Source organism: Grammomys surdaster, unplaced genomic scaffold, assembly GCF_004785775.1.
Source record: "Grammomys surdaster isolate TR1022 unplaced genomic scaffold, NIH_TR_1.0 126197, whole genome shotgun sequence".
NCBI classification, from domain to species: Eukaryota; Metazoa; Chordata; class Mammalia; order Rodentia; family Muridae; genus Grammomys; species Grammomys surdaster.
In genome coordinates this window covers 3,012,367-3,025,514 of record NW_021621002.1, presented here as the reverse complement: position 1 = coordinate 3,025,514, position 13,148 = coordinate 3,012,367, and the positions used below count along the sequence as shown (strand labels likewise).

General features: G+C 46.8%; 1 protein-coding gene across 1 annotated transcript; it reads left to right on the top strand.

Annotated features, from left to right (window-relative positions):
- Nucleotides 1-3,159: 3,159 nt before the first annotated feature.
- Prr15 (proline rich 15) lies at nucleotides 3,160-6,296 on the top strand. Its single transcript, XM_028758400.1, has 2 exons — nucleotides 3,160-3,565; nucleotides 5,197-6,296. The coding sequence occupies exon 2, from the start codon at nucleotides 5,347-5,349 to the stop codon at nucleotides 5,719-5,721; it is 375 nt and encodes a 124-aa protein (XP_028614233.1). The 5' UTR covers nucleotides 3,160-3,565; nucleotides 5,197-5,346; the 3' UTR covers nucleotides 5,722-6,296.
- The last annotated feature ends 6,852 nt before the right edge of the window (nucleotides 6,297-13,148 follow it).

The window sequence follows — 13,148 nt, the reverse complement described above, 5'->3', positions numbered from 1 at the left end:
GTATATGATGTGTATGTATATGTATATGATGTATATGTATATGATGTGTATGTATATATATATGATGTATATGCATATGTATATGTTTATGATGTATATGTATATGATATGGTTGGTTTCATCTGAGAACCAGGGTGACATGAAAGATGGTTGGTTGGTTTCAACAAGAAGGCAAGAAGGAAAGAAGGCTAGTTGAGCAGAGAGAGGTAGCTTTTGCCTAGCATGCTCAAACTCCAGGGTTCCATCTTTAGCAACATGAAAAGAAAATCAAGAAGGTGGGCCAAGGAGATCTGTTGCTAGAATGAAAGCTCCAGCACAGACCTCAACACTCCTGCCCTGCAGAACAGCTGCATGGCCTAGCCAGTTCCTGTCACCAGCATTCTGCTGAAATTGCTTTGTGAAAGGGGGACAACGGGGAAACTATGACTTTCAAACCTGTGACCTGGTGACAAGATGCATGGGAGAAGGGGAGAGGAGTGGGCCTGCTCAAAGGCTTGGCTGTGGGACTGACTTAGAGAGAGCAGACTCTGGACAAAATCTGGCCTTGCTTAGATCAACCATTTAGAAAAATAAGTCCTTAAGAAAGGACATCTATAGATACTCCAGTAACTTGGCAGGGAGATGAAATGCTACAAAGTTTCATGCCTGGTTTGATGCTTGCTTTGAAAGGTTGAAGGAATCCAACACTGAGGTGAACCCACAGAGAGCACCGCTCAAAGTGACAGCGTTGGAGGCTGTGAAGGGAAAGGCATGTCTAGCTGTTAAAGGGCAGGGGTGACCACAGAAACGGAGAAGAAAAGGAAAAAGTCATGGAGCTAAAGAAAGAAGGAAAGGATAAAGACAGGATTTGTGAACGTGGGGTCAGCAAGAGTAAGGAAGAACAAAGCCAAGACACACCACAGTTTTCCGAGGAGTGCAGGGTATGTTGGTTTCTCTAGTATGACTGGCTGTATTCCTGAAGCACTGCTCAGATTCCTTCCCAAGCCCATCCCTACTGTACAGATGTAAAGATATGATCAGATTCCCAGCCCCTCTGGAAATTTCAGGTTTGCTAAGCAAAGAATGTCAACTCTAAATGCCAAGATTCTGATCTTAGCTCCTAGCACCCAGTTCTAGAAACTTATTCCTTAAGCAGGTGATCATTTATTGTGCCAAGAAAGCATCTACTAAGACTCTGCATTGTGTCACATTTACAGCTGTCACTGGAAGTCTGTGTTGTACTCAGCTGCCCAGCGTCACCTCCCAGGTCACCCCAGCCACTCTCTAGGCTTACATCACCCACCTGCTCTTTGAACCTCGAGAAGCCCAGCATCCTTCAAACCTTGAGGCTCCCTTACCTGCTGTTTACCCTGGAATGCTTTCCATCTCCCATGACTCTGTTCAACACACACACACACACACACACACACGCACACGCATGCACGCACACGCACACACACGCACAGGCTTTACCTTTCCATGTATATGTTCAGCCCCACGCAGTGGTTATTTCATTTGTAAGTTGCTTCCATTCAACCCAGGAGACATAATAGAGACATTTGACATTGTTGAATGTAAATAACAAGCTACCTTATTGAGAAGTGAAGGCTCTGTTTATAGAGAAAACGCTTGCGGCTTTGTGAAAACCACACTCAATGAAAAGCTATTCAGCAAGCTAGTGTCCTTTTCCTGGTGTCTTCGTTCTTTCAACAATATACTCGACAACAGCGAGTCCCAGCTCCATCAATGGTGGTGTCTCTCCAGACAAGCTTTCTCATCAGACGACATCTGCCCCTGGAAAGAGAGCCCTCCCTTTAAACCAGGCAGTTAGTCTTTATCAAGCACTAGTGTTATGATACAATGTCCCCACTTTAAAACTCACCTTAAGAGTAAGTTTTGGTGGTATGCCAGAGTTTGAGGCCAGTCTTAGTTACATAGTAAAATTCCACCAAGAAAGAAAGGAAGGAAAGGAGGGAAGGAGGGAGGGATGGAGGGAGGGAAGGAAGGAGAGAGGGAGGGAGGGAGGCAGAGAAGAAAAAAAGGGGGGGAGGAGAGAAGGAGGGTCAGAGGGAGAAAGGGGGAGGAGGGAGGAGGATTCCTAATCTCTGGTAAGAAACAAATCACTTTCAAATACACAGTGTGTGTTCATCTTTTATTTTTTAATTAAATCCAAGCTAAGACATCAACCAAGTCCTCATATTTTCCTCTTCCCTACTGTACTGAAAGGCTATAAAATTCCTGCCTGCTTATCAAATCCGTATTGCAAGAGATTAGAGTTGGGCAGTCTCTCACCAGGCTTATTCTGCAGAAAGTGCTCAAAGCAGACACACTGCCAGGACTTCCTATCTTAGAGGCAAGGAGTCCTACTTGTATGTCGGTGAGCCTAAGAGACCCCAAAAATCTCTCTTTAAAGTTGTAGCTTCGCCTTCATTAGAAAAAAAAAGTCTCCTCTAATACCGTTTTGTCAAATAACCACCTAGCTAAAGCACCGTGCACAGTGCTGGGGCCGACTGGTTCACCCTCTCAGTGGCTCTGGGCTGGAGTAATATGCTTGGATGGGTGTTGGTGAGTGGTCGCCCAGACGGGAATGATGCTTTGTAGCACAGGCACTTAGTTATGGTAAAAACCCGAGACTAACAGGCTGATAAACTGGAATCAAACTTCCAAACCTGTTACTTCAAGATTGCCCTTCAGCGGGCAATCTTGGACAACTGTTTAACCTTCGCAATGCCAAGGTTTCTTTGCAGGCCTGGAGAGAGTCATAGTGCCCAGTCCTGGGGCGTTCTGATGAGCAAGTGAGTTAACCCAGCTTATAGTACTAGGATCGCGCCCGATGAAAGCAAGGATGTGGTTCTCAACTCTCAGTCTTTTAGCTAAGGGTGCTTGAAACTCCCCAACACGACCGAGTTTGAATCAGCTCTCGGAGTTAGAAAACTTGAAAGCCTTGGGACTCAAACCCCAGCGCAAGAACGGAACACGAACAGGGCTGCGGCGCAGTACAGCTTTCTCTCCAATCAGAGTCCGCAGGGCTGGAGCCACGTTTGCGACCTCGTCCAATCTGGTCCCCAGAAGGGCGGGGACGCCTACCTGCACCTGTAGCTAGGCGGCCGCCTCCTTTCCCACCCTGACCCTCCCCCTCCCGTCCTCCTCAGTTCTGGTGTCTTCAGGTCTTTGGCCAGCCACCAGCAGGTGGGTAGATGTCTCAGCGCGACGCTCAGGAAAGGCGAGTGCGCCGGAGTCAGCAGTCCAGGTCCTGCCTAGCTGAGGCCAGAGAGGAGAGTGAACGGGAAGAAAGGACGCGCCCCAGAATGTGAGACTCCCACCGGGAAAGGCTGACTGAGCTCGCCCTGGGGCGGCGGATCTGACAGCCCCTGCCACTGGAGCGGACCGTGCTGCCAGCCCCAGTTTGTTCCCAGAGTGTGCGAGAGTCAGGGGTTGTTGGACGAGATCAGCAACAACGATTCCTGCATCTACTAGTCAGCGACAAGAGACAGCGCGACTAAGCTTCAGGCACCCCGGGCCCCCCCTCGGTGCTCTAGACAGCCCGCGAGGCGCGGCGCCGCAGTGGCCCTGGAAGCCCCTGCAGGTGAGTGTGCCAGAGTCCCTCTGCGTCTCACAAGGCAGACCCTGGCTCTGCGTTGTCCCTCGGGAACTCTGTCTACTAGCGCTTCGCAGTGCCCCTCCTCCTGCTGCCGGAGGAGAGGCCCCCAGAACGGCGATCTGCCTACTTTTGCATTATTTGCAACCTTTTCCTTGCGCAATTCTCAGAAAGCCTTTCCGTACACACCAAGTTGATCACTGTGGAGAAGAAAGTGTTGGGTGGCTGCCCACCACCATTAATAAATGCCTTGTGTGTGGGAGGGGGTGTTTTTCCCGATCTGCAAAACAGGAGAGAGTGTGGCGTTTGCAGACCCCAACGTTGATGGTGCCTAAGGGTGTGAGCGCCTTCCTTAGGGAAAGAACTTAGAGCTGCTTCTGCTTTTACAGTTTTCAAGCCCCTGCCCGAGTGTGTCCTCAGGGCATCCCAGGGAGGAGATGGTGCCAGCGGCCGCTGCGCCGCCTCCCTGTAGGCGCAGAGACTTCCTCTATCAGGCAGTTCCGGGAGAACCTGCAACAACAAACGCCACACAAGTTTCCCTCCTGCGCACTGGCGAATCCCAGGAGCGCCGCGGTGCGTGGGCTGCGAAGCGGCGGCGGAGCTGAAACCTAGAAATGGGCGGTGCGCGCGAGCCCTGCCCACCCGCGGTGGCCGTGTCCAGTAGCACGCGCACGGGAAGTGTGCCAAGAGTCTGGCTTGCAGTATCAGGAGCGTTTGGGCTCCGTTATTCAGTGTTTGGGGAAGAATGGTTTTCTGGAGTTCCTGGCTGAGCTCTCTTCTTTGGAGGATGGAAACGCAATCCGCAAGGGAAAGTACCAGAAGCCTTTGGTTTACAATAAGTAAAATCCTTAAGAGTTGGAGAACTGTGAAAGAAGTGTTAGGGCTCGCACCTTCCAACAGTATTGAGATTGGCCCTAGGGCGTAAAAAGAAGAGTGAGATGGCGGTTTCCAAGGGAAGTTAAGTCTAGACAGCCTTTGAAAGTCACAAGGCAGAAGTGGTTTGAAGCAGTTTGAAGCAAGCACAACGATGAATTTATGCGCCCCGCTTTCTCACTTAGATACATCCCCAAGCATCGTAGAAAAAGCCTTTTACAGAAATTTGAGCCACGCTTGCTAGCTTGCTCCTTATGGCTTGCTCAGACTGCTTTCTTATAGAGCCCAAGCCTGCCAGCCCGGAAATGGTCTCACCCACAATGGTCTGGGAACTCCGTCTTCAATCACTAATAAAGAAAATGCCTGATCTTCATTCATCTGTGATGGGCAGGACAAGCTAGGTTCCCCACCTCACATCCACACACCTCCCCTCCTGGTGTTCCTCTGAAGGAAGGCGGTTCTAGGGCAGGTGGGCACCTGACTGGTCCTTATACAGTCAGGCTGAGTGTTAGGACAGGCCATAATCCCTCTGGAGCCAGGCTGATCTCCACTAGATAATACTGCACTTGCTTGGGAGCTAAGGCAAAGGTTGAGGCCAGGAGTCCAAGGAGATCAAGCTTGAACATCAGACGTTGTCCTGCTGGTGGCCAGTGGTCACAGAGTTGAGTGAGCCCCAACTCTGAGGAGAGTAGAATGGGGAGCCTGTTACTTTGACCAACCCAAGTTCTGGTTTTCTCTCTGTGCAGGTCGCTCCCTTAACTTCTATCCGGCAAGCCTGCGTGGGAGACGCCTGGAAGGGCTGGAGTGAACAATCTGAGACCACGGAAAAGAGAGCAGACGTCCTGGCCCAGGCTCTTCCCCGCGCGGGGTGCCCGGGGTCGCCCGGCCTTCGGGCCATGGCGGACAGTGGCAGCTCCAGCCCCTGGTGGAAGTCGCTGACCAGAAAGAAAAGCAAGGAAGTCACAGTGGGGGCGCAGCCTCAGGTTCAAGTTCGACCAGAGACTGGACAGGATCCCTCACCACCTTCCTCAGATCGGACTAGCAGCTCACAAGAAAATCAGCACTCCAATGTCCTTGGGGACACCGGTGAGCCCCTCAGATCAGATAAGTTGTGTGAGGAGAAATCAGGCAACAGCCGGCGTAATTTGAAGATTTCACGCTCTGGCAGATTTAAGGAGAAGAGGAAAATGCGTGCCACACTGCTCCCTGAGGGAGACAGGTCCCCTGAGGAGGCTGACTTTCCAGATGACTCCCAGGAGGACAAGCAATAGCTGAGCAAGCTTCCAGGATTGTCTCTCTCTGCAGAGAGAGAAAAACACTATTACCCCTAGACCTAGTACTTGATGCTTCGCCCAAGTTCAGAATATGCAGTTGACCAAGGCCTTCAAGATTTAATGTTTTCTAGAAAGTGATGTGTCATCTGAGTCCTCAATAGTCAATGACTCAGAGACTAAGTAAGTATTTTTTGTGGGAAGGACAGATGTCTACTGCTGAAGAAATTGGCTTTTACAAAAGTTATTCTGAGGTGTCACTATTGTTTCTGTCACCTGTGGGAGTGACAAGGCTCCATGGATATTTCAGAGGCAATAAATAGGTGACCCTCTCTCCAGCTTCTCAAATGAGGAAGCCATGCTCTTACTGAGGACCCTGGAGAGCAAATGACAGCACTGTTTTTAATGGCTGAGAAATGCACTTTAGGGTACTACCCTGATTTAGTTCTATGTGAAGGGATGAGGGGCTCCTCCCAGGTAGAAGCATTGAAAAGTAATATTGCTTTAAGTGAGGACTCCCAAGCTGTATGCCTGTTTAGTGTGCACTATTAAAATGGTTGAACTGTAAGACTTAAGGTGACTTTGTATACTTAGTTTTTTCTCTTCTAAGTTTTGAAACTCGTCATACTTCAAGGCAGGCATGCAAGGTCTTAAGTGACAAGGTTAATCATTTACTGCACGGCTCCTGTTGGAAAGCTGCTGGGCAAAGAACTTTTCTAGAAACCAGCAACACCCAGCTGGAACCAGTTTGCCAGATATTCCAATTTGCCAACCAAATTCAATAGAAGGGAGTGGTACCAATTCAGGCTACCTTACATTCTCCTGTTCCTTCATTTCCACAGAGTAACTCTCAAAGCCAATAATGCGTCCTTTCTAGCATCCATTGTGAACCTCCCAAGAATTGTCCAAAAACATTTTAATGCACGCACGGAGCTCATTCAGTTTGTGCAGAGCTGCTTTCCCCACCCGTGGCTTCAAAGCCTATGGCATTTAGTCTGGATCTACATTTATCTCATTTCAGAGCCTTTGATCTGTCAAGCGGAAGATTCTTAACAACAACAACAAAAATCTACCCATTTGCTTTTCTTACAAGCTTCAAAAAAAAAAAAGAGTACATGAATACCACCTGCTCTCAGCAGATTACAAGAGAGTATTGTACCCTAGAGAGACACTGAGACCTTGTCCCAGCACACCCTGCTTCATTTACAAACAAATGCAAAGCAGGGAAATCACCCTCACTGAAATGTGAGTCTTTGTAGTCCATAACAGGGAGACATTTGGTTGGAGGGGCTCTATAGGAAGGCCGGGCTTCCTGTTGTCGTTATTATAAAGTTACATATTTATGAAATAGTAAAACATGTCAGCTATCTACAGAAACCTCACAGAGATATTTGGTGAGGATGGCTATGCATTGAAGTTAATGACTTGAGGTTGGGTACCACAGAATAATAATAAAGTGAATGGTCTCAGTTTCTATATAGCTAAGACCTTACTCTAAAGGAAATTGCTGGAGATTATTTACCTGACAGTTACGAATACCTTACAATAAAAGAGAAAATTGCATTTTTCCTTTTATTGTTTTTTTTTATATTCTTTGTAAGCATGAGAAGACTTTTAAAGAGTATTTAGGAGTAGAAAGTGTGTGGCCAGTGTCCCTGGGAGTGTGTGGCAGAGCGGGGGCTGGACAGCGTCTGGGGTGGCACATCTGGGGCAGGTTCAAGGTTGGCCTCTTGGATGAGAAAGATTCTCATGGCTTTTAGTGGACTTCCTATGTCTAGACTCAAATGAAGGAGAGCTGGGGAATGAGCGTGGATGAAAGCCTGTAGATGAGGGGTATGGGCTGGGCTGGAGTGAGCAGTGTGGATGTTGAGGAGTAATGTTTGGAGAACCTTTACTAATATTTCAATTTGTAGGAAATAATAAACCTAGAACAGGCACCTACGCAAAATGTCTTCTACCCGCAGGAGGACTGTAAGTCAGAACTGTTCTCATGTATAAAATCGGGTCTGCCCCTGAATCATTTAAAATCTTATACGTGCTCTTTCATCTACTTTTTTTTTTTTACTTTAAGAACTATCCTGTCATCACCACCACAATCATCATCATCTTCTTCTTCCAAACCCCTCTAGATCCACAAAAACATTGGCATTTTCCCAGCTTCCGTGTGTGTGTGTGTGTGTGTGTGTGTGTGTGTGTGGAGTTGGATCCCATCCAACTCTATAATTGCATGGATATCCAATAGCAGGCCCAGGGCTACAAGGTAGGACCGTGACACACTCACCCCACTATTCTGAAAGGAAGCCATGCTCTAGGCAGTTTTGACAGTGAGTGCAATTCACAATCTGCCAGCTGAGGTTTGTAATTACATCGTTTTCGAGTGCTCCTGAATTATGCATCAGGAAGAACACACTGATTTAATCCCAAGTCGGGGAAATCTGAAACCACACAAAATTGGTAGGATAATAAGATCATGAGGTAGATAAGATAATTTGACAAAGTGTCTTTCTGGGATTTGTATTCTTTGCAGACAATTAATTACATTCTGAGAATCTGTACCGATTTTTGACGCTTCTTAAATCTTGCAGTCTTACAGCAAATAAAGGGAAATTGCTGTCGAATGACTTTGGAGTTTATTAAATTATATTTTTTTCATCTGCTTTCAAATGTCTTTATAAGTAAAACTTCACCCCCAAATTTGGAAGCCATTACAGAATATTTAATGCTGTGCCTTCCACGTGATGTAAAAGGAGACACAAAGGACCAGTGGTGTGCTCCCTAAACAGTCTTGTAACCATGACAATTACACATGGGTGGTTTTGCCCCAGTGAGTCTCCTTGCAAACCTGGTGGCTGAGCAGTGAACTCATATTTCAGGTCCCCTGGTTGTCCCTCTTAGGTTTGCTCTTCCGCTGCTATCCGCTCTGGCGTTCGGTTCAAAAGCCCGGGGCCTCAGTTCTGATTGTGCAGGGACATACTTGAGCTCAGCCTCAGCTTCTGAGCAGTTTCTAAAGATTTTGTTCTGAGACTTTATGTGAGGATAGCGCCTCAGGTGCTGCTGCCCAGTCTTTCTTTAGAAGGCAGACATAAAGCCGGTAGTGAACAGGAATGTTGGCCAGAGCCTCATCAGGAATGTTTTCTTGAGAGGCACAGAAGAACATTTTGATACTTTAAGATGAATAAATCAGACAGCAAGCAGAAAGAATGCCAAGTAATAGGTGAACATGAAAGCAATACAAGAGTGGGCGGAAACATCCATGGACCAGGAACCTGTTATAGGGAAAAAATATAACAAACAAAACAAAACAAAACCACAATATCCTTTGTCCTAAGTTGAGGCATCTGGCCACACTAAAAACCAGCACACAAAAAGCTAGCTATACTAAGCTGATTTTTTAAAAAAAAATTGTAAAGTTTATTATTTAAAAAAAAAATCCTTTGGGGGAAGAAACACACACACCCAAATTAACCAGACTCAAAGTCTATACAACTCAATGAACTTTTCATTAAATAAAAACAGGTATTTGGAACGAAACTGATTTTTTTAAATCTTTTTATTTTCTAAGAAATATCTTACATAATAATATAATTTTACATAGTACAAATAGCTACACTAAATTGTAAAAGTTTTTCTTAGGACAAATTTATCTCGATAACTAATAAGAAGTGGGAGCATTTGGATGTCAACTTACAAGAACACTTTTTTAGGAATGACAGTGGAACTCTGTGTGAACTTGTGAGTCCTAGTCTGCTGTCTGGTGGCAGCACTGCCCTTGTCGCCTGGTCTCAGCCCTTCCTGGCTCCATTCTCACCTTTGATCCATGGCACACACCTTCCCGTGAGGCTCAGCGGTGTGGAAGGGGAACTCCAAGAGGCCCTGTGAGAGCTTTTCCAGCCACTGAAGGGCTGGACCTCAGATTACATAGCAGATGCAGCCACCAGTTGTCACTGAAAGAGGAATGTGAGGAACCTAGAGGGGCCTGACCATAGCAGCATCAGCTGGGCATTGTAAGGAAGGGTAAGAGCCAGAGGCCATGCTAAGTAACAGTGAAGACCAAAGACAAGCAATCCCTACAGGTATCAAGCAAGGGCTCTAACTGAACTGGGCTACAGGTAAAAGTGTAGGCTTATAATCATCATGCCAGAGTTTTTGGCCTAACCCCATGAAATAATATGAACCGAGGAAAGTGTTTCTTTATCCCCAGGGTGTGGAACATGACTGTTAATCCCGAAGTTAAATTTTTCTGGCTCCTAACCGGTAAGTTTCACATTAAGGAAGGCAAAAATAAAAATCCCCAGCCCTGACTGACTGGGTAAGGGATTAAGAGCCAACCTCTAGCTGCTCTGTGCTGTTTTTTTCCTCCCAGAGGGACTTAGCCTCCTGTTACAAACACCCTGCATTAAAAGCTTCTCCTAGTAGCCAGTGAGTAAGTGTGACATTGGCTCACACCACCTCCAGAGGATACCCAACGGAAGCCTCTGTACTTTCCAGGACACCTGTTCTAGTGCTTTCTCTGACTTGCTCTTCTACAAATCTTAGGTAACCTGGGCATTTATTTACTCTGCCATAAAATGAAGGGGTGGAGGTTATATTCCAGCTTTAAAACCCTCTTTCCTGGGCTGCTATTTTAAGCAACTGGTAGTAAAATTATATATAACATTCAGTGTTTGCCTTAAAATGGGAGGAACGAGCATCTGACTTGGTGATCAGATGCTCCCAACACCTTGTTGTCATTTGGCCCAGAAACTGACTGTTCTCCTACTACCTGGGAACATTGAGTCGCTTTATTCATGGTGAAAATGCAGTTGCAGATATTGTAGCAAATAAGCCTTGAAGCATGTACCACAGGGACTGCGAGCATAGCTCTAAGATGAGAAATGCTTTTGGTACAAGCATGCGAACTCATGTAAAAACCTGGGCCTGGTGGCATGGGCTTGTAATTTTAGCTTTGGGGAGTTAGAGACAGTCAGATCCCTGGGCTTTGCTGGCTATCTTAGACTGACTGGCATGCTCCAGGCCAATGAGAGTCACTACCTTAGAAACAAAGTGATAGCTCGTGAAGAATGACACCAAAGGGTGACCTCTGGTCTCTACACACAGACACACAGGCACACAGACACACAGACACACAGACACATACACACCACACACACACACACACACACACACACACACACACTGTGATTTAGGCTGAGGACAGAGAATGCAAGAATGTCTGTTCATCCATCACTAGCGCTGTAAAGAAAAACAAGATGTGTTTTCATATCTGTAATATCATTTGTTCCTCATAGTTGGCTCTTGAGTGTACATGTTGTTAATAAAGCAGACAGCCTATTTGAAATATTTTCCCCGTTCTAGGTGATGCTATCCTAGGTCAGGAACTCACACGTGCACATGTGCACACATGCATACTTCTCTCTCTCTCTGTCTCTCTCTCTCTCTCTCTCTCTCTCTCTCACACACACACACACACACACACAAGCATGGGGACAGTCACTCTCAATTCTTTATCCTTTTCTGAATCCCTTCAGGGAAGACTGCCCCTTCACAAGGGCCACCATCTCACTCTCCGTCTTTCCATAGAACTAATGGTTCTGTGAGTATGCCTTGTACCACGCAGACTTCTGTCCATCTTGTTGTCTCTGTCAGAGATCACACTGTTCCCACATCCTGTCCTGCAAACCCTCATGAGGATGATAGATGCTCATCCATTTGCTACCGTTTCCATCCCAAGTGTCTCCCAGGTTTATACATTGGTCACTCATTCCTCAGCCTGGGAGAAAGAGGTCGAACCCTTAGGATGTAGAGTCTAGTGAAAATCACTGGGGTGTGAGGCATAGTGGCACATACTTTTATTCCTGGTGCTTGGGAGGTGGAGGCAAGAGGATCAGGAATTTAAGATCATCATTGGCTACATAGCAGAATCTGAGGCCAACCTGGGCTGCATGTGGCCCTGTCTCAAAACAATAGTCTAACAAAAATATACAAGGTCTTCAGTGGCATCTTCCAGATGGGAGGCTGGGACCACAGCCCCTTTCTGGCTCTTTCTCTTTTGCTTCCCAGATGCCATCAGATGAGTAGCCTATTCCTTCTTGTGTTGCTTGTCATGATGCTCTGTGTCACCATGGGCCCCAAAGTCACTGGACCTAGTGACCATGTAGTGAATTGCTGAGACTGTGAGCCAAAAGCAAACCTTTCTTCCTTATAACTAGATTAGTTCATACACTTCATCACAGTGACAACGTCAGCTAACACACCATTCCGTGCTCACAGCCTTTTCCTCCTGGCATTGCTGACTACTTTCCTGAGACTCTCGTGTGCTGACCAGCCTCTGCTGCCCACCACCAGCCATCCTATCTCGTGCATATGATCTCCTGACCCTTTGAGCTGGGGGACTCAGGGAAATTCAAAGGAATAGTACAGTTTCCTATTTGCCTTCAAAAGCCCCCAGGGTAACATGCAAGGAATGGAAATGTCAATAGTTGTTAGCAGGGTCCTGGTCTTTCTTTTCTTTCTCAGGAAGCAGGGTGGTTTTTTTGGCTGGCAGAGGATTTTCTGTAGATTGTGAAAAGACAGAGTCCTTTAGAAGAGAGAAACTACACAGTAACAAGAAAATTGGGTATCTAATGCAAAGAACTATTCCCCATAACAGGTATTTGAAATATCAGGATTTGAAATTTAAGTTAGGGTGTCATGTAAATGAGACACCACTAGCCTTTGGGCTGCCACGGATGAGCAGATCTCTCCTTCCCTCCAACTCTAAATTCTTACTAGAAATGACAGATTCATGACCTCCATTGATAGAGAAGTCATTGTGGAGCTCCCCAGGATACCATTGCTGGAATTCCACCCTCTAGAAATGGCCACTGTACGCCAGTGGACACTAAAGCACTCATTAGAGAGCTGCAAATCTCACGGATGACCTTACCATATGAAATATCACCGTGTGGTTACACGGTGCGGGGAGAAAATTTGCATTCCTGCCAACTCGCCCACCTCAGCCTCAAAGCATCTCCTTCTGCTTAACACTCATTAGACAGCATCCCCAAGACAGTGTGAGGGCACCGGAGCTGCTTTCAGGACTCTGCCTCCTCTCCATCCACTCAAGCCAAAGCAAGCTCCTTCCAGCTCACTGCCTACTATTGTCTTCTACCTCCAGATCTTGGAACGAATTCTAACTCCCACTGACAACTATTCTGGAGAGTAGGCCCTGGGGGATACCTGGGAGCTTGGGAACCTCTTAAGGTAGACTGTCTCTGCTAAGGCTACTTCTGTCGCCTGATCAACCATATGGGAACGGTTTCCATGGGTTTACCTCACCCTCCTGACTTCAGTTCCCCTTGCTAGCCAAGCAAAGTTGATTAACAGCTCATGAAACAAGTGCATACACAGGCTTCTCTCTCTGTCCCTCCCTCCCTCCCTCCCTCCCT

Coding starts and splice junctions, on each gene's coding strand:
- Prr15 (XM_028758400.1), top strand. CDS start 5,347: ATGGCGGACAGTGGCAGCTCCAGCCCCTGGTGGAAGTCGCTGACCAGA.